This window comes from Bubalus kerabau, chromosome 2 (assembly GCF_029407905.1).
Source record: "Bubalus kerabau isolate K-KA32 ecotype Philippines breed swamp buffalo chromosome 2, PCC_UOA_SB_1v2, whole genome shotgun sequence".
Lineage (NCBI taxonomy): Eukaryota > Metazoa > Chordata > Mammalia > Artiodactyla > Bovidae > Bubalus > Bubalus kerabau.
Window position 1 is genome coordinate 92,401,012 of NC_073625.1, and position 23,923 is coordinate 92,424,934.

General features: G+C 36.3%; 1 protein-coding gene across 8 annotated transcripts; it reads left to right on the plus strand.

Annotated features, from left to right (window-relative positions):
• Positions 1 to 4: 4 nt before the first annotated feature.
• On the plus strand, positions 5 to 22,639 carry PCNP (PEST proteolytic signal containing nuclear protein). 8 transcript variants are annotated; one of them, XM_055568006.1, is made up of 7 exons: positions 12 to 135; positions 4,940 to 5,117; positions 5,193 to 5,355; positions 8,040 to 8,114; positions 11,712 to 11,767; positions 12,033 to 12,091; positions 13,043 to 14,884. In XM_055568006.1, the coding sequence occupies exons 2-7, from the start codon at positions 5,062 to 5,064 to the stop codon at positions 13,129 to 13,131; spliced, it is 498 nt and encodes a 165-aa protein (XP_055423981.1). In that variant the 5' UTR covers positions 12 to 135; positions 4,940 to 5,061; the 3' UTR covers positions 13,132 to 14,884. The 8 variants fall into 8 exon arrangements, with proteins under 8 accessions (XP_055423978.1, XP_055423976.1, XP_055423977.1 ...); XM_055568007.1 differs by lacking the exon at positions 12 to 135 and adding an exon at positions 2,532 to 2,556; XM_055568003.1 differs by lacking the exons at positions 4,940 to 5,117; positions 13,043 to 14,884 and adding an exon at positions 22,563 to 22,639 and having other exon boundaries at positions 5 to 135; positions 5,141 to 5,355; positions 12,033 to 12,112.
• The last annotated feature ends 1,284 nt before the right edge of the window (positions 22,640 to 23,923 follow it).

A 23,923-nucleotide genomic window follows, 5' to 3' on the forward strand; every position in this document is an offset into this window, starting at 1 on the left:
GAAGCTCAATGGTTGCTGGGCGGAGCCGTGACGTCCTTGGCGTGGCTGCAGGGGAGGCCGCGGCGGGGAAAATGGCGGACGGGAAGGCGGGAGAGGAGAAGCCTGAGAAGCCGCAGCGAGCTGGAGCCGCCGGAGGTGAACACAACCCCAGCGTCGCGGGCTATGTGGGATGCTCTGAGCCTTTCTTTGAGCCTCCCGGGGTGGGGGGAGTAGACTGGGGAGAGAATGGGCGGATCTGGCTCTCACCCGGCCAGGTGCTGGGCCCAGACGAGCCCCGGGCACGCCCGGTGCGGCCCACTGGGATCCGGGCCCACATCGCCTCCTTACCAGGGAGGAGCCGGTCACTGTTCGTCACCTCCTGGCCCCAGCAGAGACCCTGCTTCCGAAGAGAAGGGAGATGGGCATCAGAAAGGGGGACCGAACTCGGGGTGGGACTCGGAGTGGCGGTGCCCGAGCCGCTACCGCCACACCGGAGACGCACATCACACAAAACGCACACGCGCGCTAACTCAGTGCGAGTCACCGAGCAGTGACCGCAGGAACTGGCCGCAGGCCGAGTTTCCGACGGTGCCGGCCTCTCAGTTACACCTAGGAGTTAGTTTGCTGCTCCCTTTTCACTGAGGAAGTGGACTGTCCTGGCCTTTTTCAATCCTTCATTTTTAAGCCTAATACTAATTCTCTAAGGGCTGGGTCGAGGCGATGGAGGGAAAGAGGAATACCTTTGCCTGTCTCCTGGTTTAATCTTTGGGGTCTAGGATTAGGGTTTGATTGCCTTTCTTTGAACTGTCTGCCTTTTATGTCCTAGGCTGTTGCCAGCCAGCTGCCTGCCAGATATTTAGGTGGCTAAATAGGCTAGTGTGACTCTTCCCTATTTGTTACGATGTCAACTCAGGTTGCAGCTATCTTTATTCTGTCACCTCCAACCCTCTAAATTTGGGTCTTGTGCGTTAAGGAAAAGAAACATCATGTAATCTCTCTAGCTTTCCCGTCCCTTTGTCCTAACAAGGCTAATTTAACACGTGCGAACTGATACTGTCTTTAGAACGTTTTAAGTACCACACTGTCCTAATTCTTCAAGTCTTATCCCTGAAAGTATTTAATATGAGATAATACATAAAATTAGTAGTATATGAAGGTAACTGTTAGGACCTCCTAACAAGTTTGATGTGTATTAACTTGGGAACGAAATTGAAAAACGTGTAATATTTGGTTACTTTGGACCCAGAATTTCCTTTTTTAAAAATACATAAGGTGCTATTAGTTGAGCCCAAACTCCTTTCACCGTTTCCACTCCCCTCCCTTCTTTTTTGTTGTTGTTTTACTAGTAAAACAGCTTATGAAACAACAATGTAAACCGTTTAGTACTACCTCTTTAGCGGCTTTTTGTGGCCAAAATTGGAACTTAGCAAGTAAAATTACAATTAAAAATTAGTTTGAGGAAAAACCAAGATCTGTAGCCTAAAAAGCTTTATCTGACTTTTAGACTACCGTTTAAGAATGGTTTTTTGTCTTGAATGAGAGTATCTGTGTTTAATGGGAGCCAAAATGTAGTTTGAGGGAATTCCATGAGGGCTTAACGGTTAGGCTTCCCAGGGTTTCACTGCCTGGCCTGGGTTCAGTCTCTGCCCGGGGAACTGAGATTTCACACCTCACGTGGCTGAAGTTGCCAAAACAAAACAGAAAAATGTACCATAAGTGTCAGAATAATTCCACTGTGTAATTTATCCACCGCCCTTTCAGTTAGGGATAATTTATTCAGTAGTATGAATATTGGTGTTTCTGTGTTAGCATGTTTTTGTCATGAGAGTGATACAAAGTTACCTTTTTTTACTAAATTGCTATCAAAAGTTGTCTCCTTGTTAGTGACTTAGGCTGATACTCTTTAATAACCTCTACATAATTGCCTTGAGTGTGCTTTCCTTTACAAAATAGTAGTTACATGTTAACCATTTTTGAATGACATGTTTTTAATGAAGTTGTACCAAAAAATCATAGTTAAAACATTCACGCCATCCATGGATATTGCTAAATTGATAAAATTTTATGGCAAGTAGGCACTATTTAACACTTAGCCAGTTTGTATTGGGGGGGCGTATCTAGGGATTTTTCTGATTTTTAACTCCTACTGAACAGTCCATTAAATTGGAAATATAAGTACTTTTTTAAGAAGTTAACATGAATTTATATTAATAAGAGAAGCTACTTACTTGAACTAACTGCTCTCACCTTTAAAGGGAGGGATAATGTTAAGGGTTAGGCTTTGGATAGCTTTTCTCTTTTTTCTTCCCTTTGGCTAAATTTTTATGGCTCCTTGAAATAAGTAGAAATTTTAGAGCTATTCATGTTGTAATCATACTCACCTCAAGCTATTTTATGTTTCTAATAACTATGTTAATGAAATTGATGTTTCTTCAAGAGGGTCTTGAATATATTCTCATTTAAACTGCACACCAGTCCTATTAGAGATGTGGATATATACTCTTTTTTTCAGACAAAGAAGCTACCAGAATGCAAATGGGTCATGAAGGGTATCCTTATGGACTTAAAACTTACTAGGTAATTTTTTCAAAGTAAGGTACCTTTTTTACTCCCAAGGCCCACCTCTCCTCCTCAACTAGTCAATGAAAGACGAGAAAAAAAGAAATGCTAGTACTGTGTGTAGTTTGATTTCACATTAACTAATCTACACATTTTATTTGCTCAGAATACAAACTAGATAAAATCTCTTAGATACTCCTTGATAAAAAATCTAATAATTTAATAACTGTCCATGTTTGTTATAAAGTGATTTATTTTTTTAAAACTGCATATTTTTTTCACTCTTTGTAAGTCACATTGTTAAGATTTTTCACATTACTAATCTGTGACCATTCAAAATTTTGTTTTCCACAGTGCCAGAACAGATAACATCTCATTAAATAAATTGAAAACAGCAGTTCATGATTACAAGCCCCACCCACCCCACCAACTGCTAAAGTAGTACATGTTGTATTTAAGGGAAAACACTTAATGGACTTTAAAACACTTTATAATGGTCTTGATAGTTTGCCTCTTCAGATGACAGGAACACAGATGTGAATAAAATTTGAGTTGCTAGCAGTTGATTAGTTAATAGTAGTTTTCCCAACTCCTCTGTTCATGTTACCTTTTTCTAGAGCAGTAATTATAGAAATCTTCCCCAGACATCATAGGAGTGGACAGATAGTATTACGTTCCATGTATTAGCACAGATTAGTACAGTTAGTTTTCACACTTAATGTTGTTATTAATTATAGTAATAACGATCCTTTTCATTTTCCTCATATTTATGCTTTGATTTTTCTAGATTGTTTGTTCCCGAACTATTTTTTGGGTAAAAGGATTCCTAGAATTCAGAATAGATAGGTTTTAAAAGAACCAGAAATTTTAACTAATGATAGCCCTTGAGTCACAGTTCAAAGAGCAGAGTTACACTAGAATCAAGACTAAATGTTCTTTTTGTGCTATTTGTTTTGATGTTTTTCAGAGTTTGTGATTGCACAAACTTGTGCCATTAGTGGTGTATAGATTGCTTCTATATGTAAATTCACTGGTTTTTTTTTAATGTGTTTCAATACATAGAGCCAATAAGTTTTCAGTTTTAGCTGTGCCAGTCACAGAGAAGTAGTAGTTATCACTGTTTGGGTTTTACTGTAAAATTCAGACTTGATTAAAACTATAAGGATACAGAATAAAATTTGGCATAAATGATTTTAGTGATAGACTGAAAAATAATGTTTGCATAATACTGTCTTTTTAAGAAATTCTAAATTGAATTCTATATTTCAAATATTGAGTAGCAATCTTACATTCTTTGGGTGCTTTTGTAATTTTATATCTAAATAAGTGAATTCAGACAGCCATTGCAATGCTCTTTCTTTCCTAAGGAAACCCCAAAACCTAATACTGCTTAATTTCTCCCCTACGTTGTTATTACAACTTTCACCCCTTGTCTAAAGGTAATAAAGAGTTTCTTTTATTTTCCTGTAAACAAAATAAAATGTTCTGTTCAAAGTGCTTATTAATTTAGTTATCCCATTATTCCAAAATTATATAGATTGATAACCTCTTGTCCTTTATTACTCGTCAGTCTGTTTGATTTCCCCTTTTCCACCCATTCTTGCTTTTTGTCATGTTTTCCAAACTGTTGTCAGGGTCATTCCTTAGAGAATCTTCTCTTTCTCCATAAATATTCATCTGGTGTACATTGTACAGGGTAAATTGGTAAACTTGGGAAAAATATTTAATAATCAGCCAATTTTCTTCTGTCTTGCTTCCCAGTATGTTCTTAAATAGCCTTCATGTGTAACGTTCAAGATGTTAACTCATTTCATTTGTTAATATAAATGAGCAAAATTACTGAAAGACATCTTGCATTCCATGTCTACATGTGTGTGCCTTCTGTTAGAAATTATCATTTTTAGCTCATCTGTTTTTATGATGAAAAAATAATGTGTGAACCTAAGTATAATTGTTGATCACTCTTTAAGAATAGGCTAAACAGATGATAATCAAGCTTTGAGAGTAGAATTAAGTTACTAAAGAGGGGATGACCTTGATGTCTTCCTTGAAGTTCCTTTCTAAAGATTGTATGAAATGTTCATGAAGAACACGTCACTCAAAGTTACTGCAGGCTGTACTATGTAGTTTGGGACATAATGGGCTGGTCATAAAAAGGTACTTTGTATAACTAGTAGTATACTATTGAAGAATATTAGGTGTTTTATTAGTCAAATGTATTATTCTATGATGTGACTAATTGCCAACAAACCAGTTCATGTAGAAGAGTTTATAGTTCTTAATTTATGAAAAGCAAAATTCCACAGGTAATTAGATTATTATGCAACGTAGAGTGTTTAGTTGAAGGGTCTTTTGTGAACTCTCTTTTTATAATTTTAAATTGCTCTGTATTTTATGCTAGTTAATTCATGGGAGCCTCTTCTACTGCCACACAATCTCAGTTCCTGCTGTATACTCTAACAAACAGTGGAAGAGACTGTTGGGTCAGTAGGTGACAACTGCAGAGGTATCTTCCTTATAACGATGCTTTTTGAGGTTGCTGCTCCCATCAATCTGCTCAGTAAAAATAGCTCATCTTGGTAAGTTGTTTCGACTTCACCAGGACCTGAAGAAGAAGCAGAAAAACCTGTGAAAACTAAGACTGTTTCTTCCAGTAATGGAGGGGAAAATTCCAGTCGCAGCGCTGAGAAGCGATCAGCTGAAGATGAAACTGCAGACCTCCCAACAAAGCCTACAAAGATCTCCAAGTTTGGATTTGCCATAGGTAGTCAGACAACAAAGAAAGCCTCAGCCATATCCATCAAACTTGGCTCAAGTGTGAGTTATTTTATATATTATATTTGTAATGGGTCTTAAGGATGTGTTTTGGAAACCTGCTTTTATTGGAGTATGATAAATTAAGTATAAAATGACACATTGGTGCATGAACTTATAACATGTAAGTATTTAAGAAATTATTAGTATATTCAAGAAAAGTCTGGATGAATTATAACTCAAGCTGTTTTTTAAAAAAGGTTTGGAATATGAGAAGGAACAAATATTGTAGGCAATATATGACTTATAAAGTAATAGCTTACAATTTCCTAACTTGTGAAAAACCTCTGAAAAATAAAAATATAATATACTGATGTTAAAAAATACTATCCCTAGAAATCATTTGTGTTGTAAAAGATTAATATTAGTGAGGTACTGCTTAATAAGAGCTTCCTGATTAACTTACTTTGGAGCTACAAATGGATGTTCAGTATTAAAACCTATGATAATAGTCCTTTGTAGATCAACTTTTGATTTCTTGTTTTTAGATGTAAACCTTGAATTAGTACTTATTAACTGTTGAGTGTCTGGAAAATAACTGAAATATTAGATTGAAGCATTAGACATTTGACTATTTCTGATCTACAGAAGTGATAATTTCCTGTGATTCAACTAAATAGGTCTCCTCTTTAAGAAAAAGGAAGTTACTTTAATAGCATATTGCTGTTGACTTTAGAATATGGTTATACATTCTTGTATAAGGAGTATAATCCTAAAATTGCTTTGGTTTATTCATGTCCTGTGAAAATTAATGCTCAGTTGCCAAGTACATACAGCTTGATATCTTCATTAGGTATTCAAAGATTTTTAAATGGATCAGGAGAAAAAATATGGATCAGATTCCTACTAGAGTGCATGTGTTTGAGCGACATGTCTAGTTTTTATAAAGCTACTATTCCTTAGAACCCCCACTCCTGCCATATGCTGTTTTGCCTTCTCTTCCTTTTTGTAAAAAATTTAGTCTGAACAAAAGGCATTCAGCATATAACTTCATTATTTTATGATCCTTTTTCCTACTTGAGCTGATTCTTTTGGTTTAATCTGTTTTTTATAACATTGCATATACCCACCTGCATAAATATTTCCTTTTTTTGATTGTCATTAAAGATGTGGTTCTCATGTACACTTCTCATATAGGTGTTCCCCTTGGTAATAGATTTTACTGTGGTTGAACATACCACATAAGTCAGATACCCATATCCCTACTTTTTCTAAGTAATTGAAATGACTTAGTAATTGCTGATCATTTTAGTTAGGAGGGTTATGCTTAAAAAGGCCTATTCACTAAAACTTAAACCTTTAGAAAACAAACTTTTTTTTCATAAAATAAACCAAAGTGTAAACATAATCTTGGTGAAGTGAGATGTAGGATGTGAAAATAGTTGAAACTGTTGCTTTTGATTATATGATATGAAAAGATAGTCAAACAACCAGCGAATACTTGAGTTGTATGTAAAACATCAAATACATGACATGTTTTAAGAGTAAAGGGTGTTTTCTAGAGTCACTATGCATAATTTCCAAATGAACATTTTCATTTCTTCAAAAGTACACACTTTATAAAGGTGTTTGTGTTCTATAAGAGAGATGGTTAATTTTGTTTCAGCAGCTCAGAGATGATTTTATTGGGGAGGTGATGCTAGAGCTGACTTTAAATACAGGAAAGAGGCAAAAGGACTCAGATAAAAAAGAGAGTTTAATGCAGGGAATTCCCCGGCAGTCCATGATTAAGATTCAGTCCTTTCACGGCTGTGGGCTTGTGTTCCTTAGTTGCAGAAGAGCCCACAGAATGCACAAGGTACCTTATGCAAAGGCAATTTAAATGTGAAGCCACATGATGCATTCAGGAAATTGCTCATTGTTAGGAAGTAGTAGTCAAATGGAGGGATAGAAAGCCCCCCCAAATAAGACCATAGGACCAAATCATAAAGGTCCATAATAAAATTTGGTTTTAGTTTAGGTTCTAGAGGAGTCATGAAACTATTGTAGACCCTATAAACAGATTTGCATTTTAGAAGCAGTACTCTGGTACTAGTATAGAGAATTAGAGGGATAAAAACAACAGAAGGCAGGAAAATGGTAAATCTAACATAGTTCAGGCAAGAAATGCTAAGGGGCCTTGGGTGTTGGTAACGTGGTAACCAGTAAGCTGAGAAGGCAGGGGGAGATTTAAGTCTGTTTAATAGAGATCTAGTTAACAGGACCTCACAATAGAATGTGCAAGTTGAAGTAAAGGTTTTCTGGCTTGGGTACTTCATGAGCACTTCAGTACCCCTCGGATCTCTAAGTGGCACTGTCCAGTGGCAGCCAGCTGATAGAGAAAGATGAATCTTGGTGTCTTTCTCAAGGTAATCTGTGCTTAATTTTAATGTTACTATGGGTAAGTGTTGATATTCATTTTCTCTTAACCTGTACTAAGTACCTTTATGTAAATGATATTAAATTATAGATCCTAACTGGAAAATCTTTGACAGGAGGAAAACAAATGGCCATATGATTAATAAAGTAAAATCTACTGTTGATAACCCACATTTTCAAAAAAGAAAATGGATTTCTTCAAAGTTTGTTCTTAGTTCCTTACTATATGTTTCTATGAAAATGTAATGCATCTTTGATGTTATTCCTGTCGTTAAATAAGCCTGTGTAAACATTGTGTGATGATACTCTTTTTAATGTTTCTTCTTCAGAAGCCTAAAGAACCGGTTCCAACTCTTGCTCCAAAAACCCTTTCAGTAGCAGCAGCTTTTAATGAAGATGAAGATGTAAGTTGATAGCTAGTTTTCTGTGTTTTACTTTAACCTGTTCTTTAAGGACATTAGTGGCAAATTGTCAAGTTGTATTAATGGTACCAGTGAACTTTTTTTTTGGCAACTCTTAACAGTTTGGGTTTGTGTGTGTTTTTTCTTTTTCTTTTTTAATGACATCTGCACGATCTGGATATTTCTATCAATTTGGTTGTGGGATTATTTAAAATAGACTTTGGGGGGCAAGGAACTTAAATCAACAAATGCTTATTATAAGTAATAATACATATGTGTGCTATGAATACCTGAGTAATAGCTCCCAAGAACAATATGGATAAGAATTATACCTTCAGAGGAGCACAAAACGTGGGGCTGGAGTGATTGGCAAGAATATTTAAGAGAAGAAATGTGCTCCTGCTGCTGCTAAGTTGCTTCAGTCGTGTCTGACTCTGTGTGACCCCATAGACAGCAGCCCACCAGGCTCCTCTGTCCCAAACATTAGGCAGGATTTTGACAAACCAAGGAGTACTTTTGTAAATTAAGATATCAGCTTTCAAATCACAAGTGGTAATGCTAAGCAGCTGTGTTTGACACCTGGAGGTTTTGTAGAAATTTTAGTCAAGGATGAATATGGAATGAATGAATGGGTAAATTCAGTGGTTATCACTGTATTCTCCCTTGGACATTTACTCATTCTACACATTTGATTGGTTTCTGTATGCTAGGTAGAGTGAGATTAGAAAGATAAATCAGACATGTTGCTCTAGGAATTCAGCCTAGCAGTACAGGGACTTACACATAAAATGGTCCCAGATAAAATCAAGAGTACCTGAAAAGATAAAATGATATAAGAGATTTAGGTGAGGAAGAGAGGCCAGGTAACTCGATGCATGCGGTGTTATGGAAAGACCACTGGACTGGCAGTTGGAAGACCTAGGTTCTTTTCCTGTCCTGTCCAGTTATTAACCAATAGAGAGCCTTCAACTAAATCAGTTTACCTTTTGGAGCCTTAGTTTTCCAACTTGTAAAGTGAAGGCTAAATATAGATTACAAATTTTTAAACCATTTCTTAGAGTTCTGGGGTTCTGTGGAAATGTCTCAGGAGCTACTGTGGTATTGCATACTTGGTCGCTCAGTTGTGTCCATCTCTTTGTGACCCCATGGACTGCAGCCCACTCAGGCTGCTCTGCCCCCCTCCAGGCAAGAATACCAGAGTGGGTTGCCATCCCTCCTCCAGGGGATCTTCCCAGCCCAGGAATCAAACTTAGATCTCCCACACTGCAGGCAGATTCTTTACCCACTGAGCTACCCAGGGAATCCAAGGAATACTGGAATGGGTAGCCAACCCTTCTTCAGGGAATCTTCCCGACCCAAGAATCAAACCTGCTAACAAGCATGACTCTAGTCTCCTGCTGCTATTTCATTTATGTCTGCTCTCTTATCTATTTGGTATTTGGAAATCCAAGTAGTATTTTGTTGAGGAAAAAACTTTTTATGTCCCCCTCCCTCAAAAACATTTTTGAAAAGCATCGACTTAAATTTAATGTTTTCTTTCATGTCGAACCAGAATTCTTACAAGATTGTGTAGCATTTTGACCTCTACAGATTATGTCAGGGAAGGACAGTATAGGAAGAAGGGAATACCATGTGCAGAAGTAGAAAGGCTGAAAATTGTAAGCACCTACATAATGCTTATTTTGAATATCTAACAAATTGAGTCTTTGCACATATCTTTATTTTACCTTCCATATATCCCTGTGAGTTGTGTGGTATGGTTATTCTTATTTTCCAAATGGAGAAATTAAGTTAAGAGTGCATGAGTATGTGCTGATGCACACAAGTGTCATCTAGAACTTAGAACTAGAACTTGGCTTTCTGGTTTCTCGTCCTGTCTTCTCTTCCCTTTTTTTAAAGAAATTTTAGACAGGTTCAGACAGCACTCTTTCTGCTATAAAATAGTAATGATAGTTAAGGATAAACTTGTTTCTTAGTTAAAAGAACAAATGCATCTGAAATCTTCATCTAAGGACTTCCCTGGCAGTCCAGTGGTTAAGTCTTCGAACTTCCACAGCAGGGGCCGTGAGTTTGATCTCTGGTCAGGGAATTAAGATCTTGCATGCCTTACAGTGCGGCCAAAAAAAGGAAATAAAGTCTTTATTTGGTTTTTATTTTTCTGTGGAACATAGTTAGCCTTGGATATATATCTTAGCCTGAAATATAGTGGACAGAGAACATGTTCATTTGTTTAATTTTGAAATTTAAAAATACTTTTTCAGTTCTGTCTCTTTAGTTTAATTTGTAGAATGTTCCCCAGTTTGGATTTGTCTGATGTTCCTTTATTATTAGATTCATGTTCCTCTTGGCAGGTGCACCACAGTAATGATGCCAAGTTGTCAGTGCATATTATATCAGGAGCACATGTGTCAATATGTCCTGTTACTGGCAATGCTACCTTTGATCATTGGGTTAAGTGGTGTCTGCCAGATCTCTCTACTGTCAAATTACTGTTTTGCCTTTTATAATTAAAATTTATCTTCTGGGGTTATGTTTTAAGAATACATGAAAAAACCTAACTACTTAAGCATTCATTCATGAACGTTAACATTCATTGATGATTCTTACCAGAATCAGTTCTATTATGTTTGCCAAATGGTGATTTTTTTTTTTTTTTCAATCTTTCCTCCTGTCTATGTTTATTAATTGTCTCACTTAAGGAAGAGCTTTTCCTTATTTATACAAGTGTAGCCTATTCAATAGGCTATAATGCTCAAATTGTCCCAGATTTGACCAGTAGAAACCTTTTTAAGGTGTATCTTGAGATGACTGCTTAAAAAATATTATTTATCTCAGCAGTAACATTTACACATAAAAACATCTAAAAGACACTTGTCACATTCTTCTTCACCAGCTGTAACTGTGGAAAAGCAGTAAGGAATGAGCTTTCAAGATGTCTTTACAGTAAAGAAGACATTTTTGAGAAGGAGCGATACAGTAAAGTGGTTTAGAGTGTTTTTTTGGTGTCCAGCTGTTTTGTGACTTTGGACATATTAACCATGCATACTTCAGCTACAAAATTTGAATGATGATACTCATCCCATTTGGTAGGATTGTTAGAGTTTTCAGAGTAGTGCATATTAAAGCATTTAACACAACATGTAGATTCTAGTAAACAACTAGTTTTAGTTCTAAAGTATCAGGTTTTTACCAGAATTTGTTCTTTTTGCAGATTCAGCACTTGAAGCATAGGTTTCTTTAATGTAGTTAAAATAAGATACTTTTTTAACCAAAATTTACAGTTGATATAAAATGTAGCATTATTAGTATCAAGTGATTTTAATATAGTTGACCCTTGGCCAACACAGGTTTGAACTGCATGGGCCTATTTATACGCAGATTTTTTTTCACTGAACATGTGCTACAGTACTACACTATCCCAAGTTGATTGAATCCTTGGATGTGGAACCATGGATATGGAGGGCTCACTGTAAAGTTATACACAGGTTTTTGACTTGAGGAGGTTTGGGTCAGGGGTGGCACCCCTAACCGCCCCCTGCATTGTTCAGGAGTCTGCTGTATCTATATGCAGTCATTTATGTGTGTCTCTTTTTTTCCCAGAGTGAACCAGAGGAAATGCCTCCAGAAGCAAAGATGAGGATGAAGAATATTGGAAGGTATAATTTTTATATAATATTGTAGAAAATTATAGTGAATTTAAAGCAAGAATAAATTGCACATAGTCCATTAGTGTTCAAGCTTGTCTTGCATATTTGGGCAAAACAGTTTTGTTTTCTAATATACCAGTATATCGCTCCTGATAAGAGAAAATTAGTATTTTAAGAAAAAATAGCAACAATATAATGCTATTTCTTTTCAGATACATGTAATCTATATTTCTTCAAGTAAACAGAAATGTTTCTGATTAAAAATTTTTTTCAGGTATAAAGAAATGGCTTTCACTCATCTTGCAGTATCATTCCCACCACTTAATCTTGATTGTATGTGCTCCTTTTTCCTTGGTAATATAGATGCTAAATATCAAGATAAAAACCATCTTTAAATTTTCCTGTTTGTTATTATGGAAATAACATTAATTTCAGATCAACATGATATTCAGTTTCTTGTCTTTGTGCATAAATGGATAACTCAGAGGTTAGTAAGGAAGCTGTGCTTCAAAACGGCCTCTACCATGCCCCCATTTCTAGCAAATGTATATTCTACCAAGAACTAAATGTTAAGTCTTTCAGCATCAGTCTTAAGACTTTGCCTTTGGTTCCAATGGGAACAGTCCCAGTGGCTGTCTGCCGGCCTCCCTTTCATATAAGACTCTAAAGTAAAAAATACATCTGACATTATAACCAAAATATAAACCAAATCTATACCTGCATATATCTAAACATTTAAAATCAAAACATGTTCATAATATGACAGCCATTTTACATGTGATACATCTTCATTTTTTTTTCTATTTCATTTTTTGTAAATACTGTTGGCAAGTCACCAAATTCATTTAATGACCCTGTTAACGGGTCACATGGAGAAGGAAATGGCAGCCCACTCCAGTATTCTTACCTGGAGAATTCCATGGACAGAGGAGCCTGGCGGGCTCCATGGGGTTGCAAGAGTCAGACATAACTTAGCAAATAAACCACAGTGGGTTACAAGCAACTGTTTTTAAAACTATAGTGGTTGCCACCTTTAGCTGTTTATCAGAATCACCTTAAATGTTTGTTAAATCTACAAATTTACCTGGCTCCTCCTCAGGCCCACTGAATCTGAAATTTTAGGACTGGGTCTATGGAAAGGGTATTTTTAAAAACATCTGTTGCAGCTTCTGATGTTTGGCCTCCATTTATAATGGGTGCTAAACAGACATTTTGAAAGAGTTAAAAACATGGCCCAAAAGTCATTATATAACATTTTAAATAAATTTCTTTCTTTTAACACAGGGATACACCAACATCAGCAGGACCAAATTCCTTCAATAAAGGAAAGCATGGGTTTTCTGATAACCAGAAGCTATGGGAGCGAAATATAAAATCTCATCTTGGAAATGTCCATGACCAAGACAATTAAATGATGTGTTTTGAAATTGGGGTGTGGGGTGGGTGTAAAGTTAAAAGGAACAGTTTCCTTTTTTAAGGAATGGTATAAGACTATCTTTGGAGCCGCCTTTTTTTTCGTTTTCTTTTTTTTTAAATATTGAGTGATACACTAATAAATGAGAATTTGAAATTAGAGGTAATTTATGTTTTATATACAGATTTCAAGACATTTACTAATTTTGTAGTTTCATGTGATTAGTTTCCAAAGGTTACAGATACTAAAAAATTCAGAAATGGTACCTTTCTAAGAATTGCATATTTTTTTAGATACAAATATTAGCACATTAGGAGGGAAGCAAAAAGTTGTCTATTTAAACTGTAGGCAGTTACTCTCTAACTTAACTCCCTTATTAACCTAAACTTGTCTGGCTCCCAGGAACAGCCTTATAGAGAAGGGAGTATTGTATTGGGAGGAAAATGTTACTGGACTATTGACTGAGAAAGTAAATTAGATAAAATACAGCTTTTTTTTTTTTTTTTTCCTAATGGGCATTTGTTTAGTTTCACATCATCATTAACTAGTTATTGCATTGCTATCAGTGGATACAGATGCTTAAGCTCTTTAGAAAGAACATTTTAAAATTTTATGTAAACTGTTGAGTATTTAAAATAGCCCACTTCATTTTAAGGGTCTTGTCTACCTTCATTAGTCTTCAAAGAACAGACATTTGCTACCAAAGTAAATCAGTATTTTGAATGTGCTTCTCTTGATTTTTGTTATTAGCCAGTTCCTGTAAGCATTTCCACCAGATCTTGAGGCAAATCATAAGGAAGCTGTTTCTTTTAAAATAACAAACCACCACCAAAAATTTAAATGTACATAATAGTTAAATGTTTGGCTGTTCTTATTTTTTAAAGGGTATAAACACCAAAAAAAAAAAGGGGGGGTGGGCAACATTGTATGACGATGGAAGATAAGAAAGATGCACTTTCTGTAATTTTATCAAAGCATTTATGTTACTAACTTGTGAAATCCAATTTGATTTGAACTTATTAACAGGAATTCTTATTTAGCACAAAAATATGGTTTACTTTAACTGTATACTTGCTAACCAGTGGCCTCTCAAAAGCACATTTTAGATACTGAAAATGAAAGAAAATGCATCTTTAAACATATTTTATGGACTCTTTGACCACATATACTTTGTTAATCTATGTGTTGTAGGATTGTGTTTATTTTGTATTTTTGTATTGTATATGAATTCTTTTTTAATGTGACAGTTAAACACATCTTTTAAAGCATAGACACACATAGAAAAAACATACGGTATAATGATTTCCTTGAAAACTACAATGTTAGATTTGGAGGCAGCTTCAGACTGATTGGTGGTAACTACTTGCTGAGCTCTTTTAATAAGTAATAACTCCAGAGAAGCAGCCTGTATATATTCCTGATACTTGGTTCACTTGCATTTGAGTTTAGAATAAGCCCCAAGTAAAACAATGGAAGTGTATATAGAACTATTAGTTCTTACTTACATGATTTAATTATATCAAGATACATGAATTTAACTTGCTTTAATGTAGGCAGACTTTCCATTTTTGTTCATTTTAATGTTTATGTTGAAATAACATCCCTCTCCTACATTTCATTTTCTTGACTCAAATATCAACCTACGGTCAAGATGGGAGAGAAACAACTAAGATGATTGTCTTTACTAAAATACCAATAAATTTGTCAAACTCTATTAGTGTTCTTATTTTCTGTTCCAGTTAATTGTTGCTGGGTTTGTTTGTTTTAAGCAAAGAGACATGTTATTATTACTATTGCCCAGATTGTTGGCTGAAGTAATGGGAGATTTAAAATTGTTTTTTGGAATCTACATAACTGAGCACATAGTTTGAGAGCATTATGATATCTCGGGTTTGAAGAGACTTAATCCAAATTCTCCCCTCCCTCTACTGCCAAAATGTCATCTAGTGTGTGCTGTAGGAAGTCCTAGCCAAAGTATATCTTCGAAAATTCCTAAGTGTTAGAAGGTATTCTGTTACTAGTGGCTGCCATTGAGTATCTCTGAATATTTTCTTAATGTTTACAATGCTCTTGTCCAATAGGTCAAGTCTTAGTAAATGAAAAGATTGAACTACATTTTAGAAGTAAGATTCATTTCTAGTTTAATTACAAATTAAGGCTAGGAATTTGTTTTCTTATAACTAATTATCAAGGTTAGTTTGATACACTGTGGAGCAATTTTTCAAGTTACTTTCTTGCTGAGATGAAGATACTTTTTAATTTTTTTCAACTTCATTTTGAAAAGATTTCAAACTTAGAAAACATTGCAAAAATATATGAAGTATTTCCCATGTTCTTCTAGTGACAACATATAACCACAGGACAATTGTCAAAATCAGGGAATTAACATTATTAAAACACTGTCACCTTTACTACTATTCTACAGACCTTACTCAGATTTCACCATTTGCTCCACTTTTACAGATTGGCCTGTACTTTTCAAAAAGTCTAAGCTCAAAGAAGACAAACTCCGAAGAGTCCCAGAGTAAAGGAGTTTAAGAGAGATGACAATTAAACAATGTGTGATAATGAAGTGACGCTTCAACTACGGTCTTTTATGACCTTAGACTTTTTGAAAAGTACAGGCCAATTTGTAAAAGATCTCCCAGTTTAGGGTTTCCCTAATGTTTAAATTGTTTAATGCACTTTTGGCAAAAGTAAGACGCCTGATGGATACTCACTCAGTGCATCTGCAAGCACATGATGTCAGTTTGTCCTCTTACTGCTGCTGCTGCTAAGGCGCTTCAGTCGTGTCCGACTCTGTGCAGCCCCATAGACGGCAGCCCACCAGGCTCCCCTGTCCCTGGGATTCTTCAGGCAAGAACACTGGAGTGGGTTGCCATTTCCTCCTCCATGTCCTCTTAATAGTAATGTTAATTTTGACCACTTGGTTAGGGTGGTATTTGCCAGATGTATCCAATGTCAAATTTGTCATTTTTCCATTTGTAATTAGTATCTCATGGGGAAATTATTGTCTCATATTTCTCATACTTTTGCCCACTAATTGGCAGACATTCATGGTTTTTGTTTCTGGGGGTTTTTTCCTTAGGCTTTTTATTGAAACAGTTATTAGTGTAGGATTTGCCAAATGATGAGTTTTCTATTTTCATCTTTGCTTCTACTTTTAGTAGTTCAAATTCTGTTAGGAAACTTCCATCTGCATTCTTTATTCAAATACTGTGTTGATAATGGGCTCATGTGTTTTTAATGTTATTCTATAGGTTAGAGTGCATTACTATCATATATTTTATTACTCAAACTCCCACATTTGCCCATGCAAACCCCTTCGCATTGACCTCTGTGCCTTTTTGACATGTCACCATTCTTAATATTTTCTGGCACCAGAAGATGTTCTGGACTCATCTCATATTTTCTCTTCTCTCACCTTAGAATCAATGATTTCTGTAAGCATCCATGGTTCCTTTCAGAACCTATTTAGAAGCCAAAATCTGCACTAAGTGTACACTTTGGTACTGAACTGTCATTGCTTCCAGCCTGCTTAACAGAGCTAGAAAAATATGTATGTATATATACATCTGTATCAATTTCTAGATCTGTTAGGTGTTATGTATTTGTGTGTGTGAATTGTATGTGTATATGTATGTATATACTATGTATGTATCTCCTTGAGTTCATATAGATACTTCCATTACAACACCAACACCAGATTCATTCTAGTCTTTCTCCTTTCTTATTTATTACTCGTCCAACAGTTAAGAAATCTGACTTTGACTATTATAATCTTTTCACTTATGTGCTTAATTTCTAGAATACACAAGGTAGTTCCAGAGTTCTTCATAATTTCCCAATGAAAAACTACTAACCAGAGTACAGTATTTGTATACAGTTCCTTTATAGTATTAAAAGTACATAAAATACTGGTTTACAAAGGTTAGTTATTTGCTCCCCCTTTTAGGGTGGTTGTATTACTCACTTGTAATGTATTTGTGTTTCATAATTCCTGCTCACTCCTTGTTAATGTTATTTGAAATATTAGCATAGGTCTAAAAGTTGAAACTGTACAAACATGTCACTCCCTATTCTTTCTCATTCTCTTCCTCCTGTCCTTTCTATCTTGTTTGCACCTATCCCCTATAAGTAATCTATCTTTGGTTTATCCTTGTTTCCTTTTGAATAAATGAATAAATGGGTGTTTATTATATCTCATTTCTTACATGAAATGTAATATAGTTAATCCTATCCTCCCCACCCCGCCCCACCCTTTATAGTATATCCTGGAAACTATGCCAGTTCATGGAGATCTTCCTCAAAAAAGTTTTTTAAAGGCTGCATAATACTCTACTATGGGAATATACCATAGTCAGTTCAATTATTCTTATTTGTATGGGCATTTAGGTCATTTCCAATCTTTTGCCATTACAGTGCTGTAATTGAATAACCTGTACACGTGTATTTTTTTATTGGGATGTATATTCCTTCAGGTAAACTCCCAGAAGTAGGATGCTGGGTCAAAAATATATATATATATGCATATACATATGCATATCTATTCTTATTAGATATTGTCAAATTCTCCTGAAGGATTGTACCAGTTTGTTTCCCCACCAGAAATGTATGAGTGCCTCTTCCCACAGCCTTGCCAGCACAATGTGTTTACCATGCTTTTTTAATTTTTGCCATCTCTGATAAGTTTTTTTAAAATGGGATGTTAGAGTAATTTTAATTTGCATCTCTCTAGCTATAAGTGAGATTGAATATCTTTTCGTAGGTTTAAGGGAAGTTTGAGATTCTTTTTATGAATAGCCTATTTCATTCCATTTTATTATTGGGTTTTTGGTCTTTTCTCAAATTTTTGGTCTTTTCTCAAATTTTAAGAATCTGTCATTTTTTAACTTTATGTATTCTATAAATATTCTATCCCAATTATTAGTTGCCTCTGGCTTTGATTATGGAGTTCTTTGTAATACAGAAAGCTTCCTTTTATATATAGTGAACTTTGCTTATTGATTTTCAATTTTGTTAGTAGTTAGAAAGCCTTTCTCTATACTGAGGTCAAAGATGCGTTCATGTTGTTTTTGTAGTGCTTCATTTTAAAATGTATTGTTTCATTTTAAAATTTAAAGATTCCTCATCCACTTGGAGTATATTCTTGTGCATTTGTGAGGTCAAGATCTAATTTTAGTTAAATCTTTATGATATTAAGCCATCCTAATCAGAAGTCTGCTTTTGTATTTTTGGGGTGTTAAATTTTTTCTCATAGGTTTTGCATATTTCTTGTTAAACTTCTTCCTAAATAGTCAGTCATCTTTGTTGCTATTAAAATGAGGTTTTCTCTATCATGTGCTGGTTATTTCAGGATATGAAGGCAGTTTCTGTATGTTAATTCTGTCTCCTGCTATCTTACTAAATTCTTCAAAGTTTTATCATTGATTCTCAAGACTTTCCTAGGTGTACCATAATATCATTTGCAAAGAGATGACTTTTATCAATTTTTGTGGTTATTTTTCTTGTCTAATTGTATTCCTTAATACCTCTAATACAATATTGAACAGTAGTAGAATAAATGGATATCCTTGCTTTATTCTCAGAGCAATGTCTCCAGGGTTTTAAATAAGCCCCTGACTTTAGGACCAAGGTAAACATGTTAAAAACAAAACATAAATTCCTAATTTTTTAAAAATAAAACATTTGGCTGTGCCAGGCCTTAGTTACAACACGCTGGATGTTCAGTCTTTAGTTGTAGCATATGAACTCTTAGTTGCAGCGTTTGGGATCTAGTTCCCTGACCAGGGATAGAACCTAGACTCCCTGCATTGGGAGCATGGAATTTTAGCAACTGGACCACCAAGGAAGTCCCCATAAATTCCCAGCTCTCCTAAGAGCTTTTATCAGAAGTAGGCGTTGAATTTTGTTGAAAGATTCTTCAGCATTTTATCAGTGAGGGCAAACTAATATAAAGAATTGTTAACATCAGAACTCTCAGGTGTAGAAGTAGCAACTGCAGGTAGAAACTGACTACCCACAAGGCTGAGAGAATAAGTGAATAAGGGAAAGACATCTCAGAGGAGGGGCCCAGAGGCTGAAATCAGATCTTTGAGGAGATAACAGCTGCTAGTTTCAGGGAAGAGCAACATACCAAGCTTCCCATCGCCACAGTGAAGACAAATTTTGCAAACCCATGATTGAACTTCTGCATGAAAAGTCCCTTGGTGATATGTAGCCCTTTACCCCCACAAGAATCCACTGTTAGTAATAATTGGTTTTAGTTATTTACATTTTACTTCATTTCCCTATAGTTTCCAAATTTTCTATGTTTATCCCACATTACTTTGATAACTGGAGAACTGAGTGGGGAATAGAAGTATCTCTAAATAAGATAAATTAGCTGTCATGCTTGGGCCTCAGGGATGTGAGAACTTTTCAGACCAAAAGCCTTGGGCTACATCACAATAAACACTAAATTATTGCACGTGGACATAGAACTCTTATTCACATCTTGTGTTTTTTTAATGGAGATGTTCTGTTCTAAACTTTGTTTTCTTGTAAGTGTAAGTCCTCTTTGGGAGTGTCTTATTTTTCTTATCAGCTGAATTCACATTGCGTAATATTTAGAAAAAAAAGTTGTGTACTATGTAGAATATCAAGGATGACAAGTATAACTTTACACTAAGTCTGAACTCTGATGTATCTTTATAACTGATTGATGTCATCCAAATACACCAAAAATGAATTTCACTCAGAATCCAGCAGTATTTTCCTGATCTCATGATAGTTATACACCTGAAGTTATTTTATTCCTGCTTTTATTTTATATATATATTAATATATAATATCTAAATTATATTTAGATATAAAGATTTATATTATCTATTATATATATAACTGCTTTTAGAATTCCATGACTAATCTTAGTTGATGTGAAATGGTTAGATCAGTAGCAACTATGAATTTACCCATGTAACCATGACTGAAAATAAAGTTCCTAAATAATACTTCAAGAATATATAATTATTATGCCCTGATTTTAATAAAAAGAAATATTGTATCAACATTCAAACAACTAAGATCATGGCATCTGGTCCCATCACTTCATGGCAATTAGATGGGCAAACAATGGAAACAGATTTTATTTTCTTGGGTTCCAAAATCATTGCAGATGGTGACTGCAGCCATAAAATTAAAAGATGCTCGTTGGAAGAAAAGCTATGACAAACCTAGACAGCATATTAAAAAGCAGAGGATTACTTCGCTGACAAAAGCCCATATAGTCAAAGCTATAGTTTTCCAGTAGTCATGTATGGATGTGACAGTTGGGCCATAAAGGCTGAGCATCTAAGAATTGATGCTTTTGAACTGTGGTGTTGGAGAAGACAATTCTTGAGAGTGCCTTGGACTGCAAGGAGATCAAACCAATCAATTCTAAAGGAAATCAGTCCCGAATATTCACTGGAAGGACTGATGCTGAAGCTCAAATACTTTGGCTACCTGATGCAAAGAGCTGACTCACTAGAAAAAACACTGATGCTGGCTGGCAAAGATTGACGGCAGGAGAAGGGGACGACAGAGGATAAGTTGGTAGCATCACTGACAATGGACATGAGTTTTGACATCGGGAACTGGTGGACATCCACAAGATGGTGAAGGACAGGGAAGCCTGGTGTGCTGCAGTACACAGGGTCGCAGAGTCGGACACAACTGAGCGACTGAACACCACCACCTTTGTATCAAGTACTGCAAAGAAAATAATATGGAAAGAATGCAAGTATTGATACTAATTAGGTAAAGTATTTGCAAATGGTTAAAGCAGATCTAACTGAAGATGCAACTGAGAATGAAAAGGTGTGTATGTGGGAATATGGTTATATAAGGAATGTCTACTTTTCCACTTAGTTTTGCTATGAACCTAAAACTGCTCTTTAAAAGAAAGTTAAAAAAAACACCTAAAATGTGGACAGTGGTTTGACTTAATAGATTGACAAGGTATGTCTCTTAACCATGAATCTAATAATACTGTTTGATATAAAACCCCCTAAATATATTTGCTGTGAGAGAATATTAATCTGTGTATGAACAGTTATATGCATTACAATACCAATAAATTTCCCAAAACATCATTTAAATATAGTTACATTCTCAAAGGGTTACTCTGAGAAGATAATGTCACTTTCCCAGTTGATTTTAAACAGGTTTCTTTTCATTCTATCTTATTTGAATGCTACAGTAGGCATCGACTATGAGATGCTCCAAGGAAGACAACTGGGAATCTTAAGTATAAATTTTACTACAGGCCTTGCTTTCTCCAGTAGGAGGAACTGAAGAAGCAGGCATGGGACTTCCCTGGTGGTTCAGTGGTTAAGATTCTGCACTTACAATGCAGGATGTGTGAGTTTGATCCCTCTTGGGGGAACTTAAGATACCACGTGCCACACTGCCAAAAACACAAAAAGAGCTGCCGTTCTGTGCCATCTCTTAAGGGGTGCTGGTAGTGCCATCATGCTGAAATGGAGAAAGATCCTGACAACAGCCATCTCTTGTCACATTACACACTTTCATTACTAACTTATGACTTCCCTGCTGTGGACATAGAGCCATTAGAAAACTAGGAAGGTTCAAGATTAAGAGCAATTTCAGATATTAATCTGAAGTAATGTGTGTAAGAAAAAAACAGGGCAAGCATGAAAACTGGAAAGCCAAGATATTGGTAATATACTGCATTTGTGAGTTTATTAAGTCTTAAAAGAGTACTATGTTAACAGGGTTTCCCAGGTGGTGAAGTGGTAAAGAATCCACTTGCCAATGCAGGCGATCAAAGAGATGTGGGTTTGATCCCTGGGTCAGGAAGATCCCCTGGAGTAGAAAATGGCAACCCACTCCAGTATTCTTGCTTGAGAGACCCCATGGAGAGAGTAACCTGCTGAGCTAATAGTCCTTGAGGTTGCAGAGTCAGACATGACTGAGCATACATCCACACATAAAATATGTTATCAGTAATTAGTAGTGATGTAATAGAAGTAACAGATCAGAGACATTGCTAAGGAATTCATTGGCTGAATCACTGATGGAAGCATCCCAGATGACTAGGGGGTCTGGATCTAGGTACCTGGAGAATAGTAGATGCTAAAGAGAAAAAAAACTGGCACACACACACACACACACACACACACACATATATATATATATACAGGATAACTTTTAAAGTTTAAGAAAAACCTTCAGTCAAGATTTAGGAAAATCCACAGAGGGTTTTCAAGGGGAAATGGGGTCAACATAAGGCATAATTGTATAACAGTAATTACCACTGGTGTGGGAGTTAATGAACTATATGCCTCTTAAGTGTTTTCACATCTGTTGTAAAGTGTTGATATGTATCTGAACTTACACTGCCTACAGCTCATGAAATGGATGCCCGTGGAGTAGAAGACACTGTGCCAAGAACTTACAGCAAGGAATGAAAAACTCAAGTGGTAGATTTATATGCAAATATGTCAGTAATTTTTTTTTTGTTTAAATTTTGAGAAATCTTTGCTTTACACAGCAGTAAAATTTATTATACATTGCCTTTGTGTGGGTTCAGTCACTAAGTCATGTCTGGCGTTTTTGCAACCCCCTTGACTAGCCCACCAGGCTCGTCCATCCATGTAATTTTCCAGGCAAGAATACTGGAGAGGGTTACCATTACGAAACTACTCCATGTCATGTTTTCTAGTTGGCTTTCCTGGTGGCTCAGATGGCAAAGCGGAGAAGGCAACGGCACCCCACTCCAGTACTTTTGCCTAGAAAATCCCATGGACAGAGGAGCCTGGTAGGCTGCAGTCCATGGGGTCACTAGAGTCAGACATGACTAAGCGACTTCACTTTCCCTTTTCACTTTCATGCATTGGAGAAGGAAATGACAACCCACTCCAGTGTTCTTGCCTGGAGAATCCCGGGGACGGGAAGCCTGGTTGGCTGCTGTCTATGGGGTCACACAGAGTCGGGCACTACTGAAGCGACACAGCAGCAGCAGATGGCAAAGAATCTGCCTGCAATGCAGGAGACCAGGGTTTGATCCCTGGGTTGGGAAGATTCCCCTGCAGACAGGAATGGCTACCCACTTTAGTATTTTTGGAGAATTCCATGGACAGAGGCAGGCTACAGTCCACGGGTTGCAAAGAGTCAGACACGACTGAATGAGCACTTTCTAACTGAACTAATATTCCTACGAAAAGACAAAGACTGGCAGCCTGGACTTTTTTTTCAAAACAACCATAGGAAATTTTCTGGTGGTCCAGTGGCTCAGCCTCCATGTTTCCACTGGAGGGGGCATACGTTTAATCCCTGGTCAGGGAGTTAAGATATTACATGCTGCACAGCCAAAAAAGCCAATCATATACTATGGATAAGAGACATACCTTAAATATGAGGTTATGAGCAGGCTGACAGCAATAAGCATGGTAAAATGTACCACGTGAATACCACCCCCCAAAAAAATCCTGATGTAGCTATTTTACTATTTTAAAAATATTCATTTGGTTGTGTCAGGTCTTGGTTGTGGCATGCAGGATCTCCCGCTGCAGTATGTGAGCTCAGTAACTGCTGCACTGGGGCTTATTTGCCCTGCAGCATATGTGATCTTAGTTCCCCAAAGATGGAACCCAAGTCCCCTGAACTGTAAGGTGGACTCTTAACCCCTGGATCACCAGGAAGCCCCTGTAGCTATTTTAATTTCAGTCAAAGTAGACATAAAGCCAGGAGCATTACCAAAGGCTCTT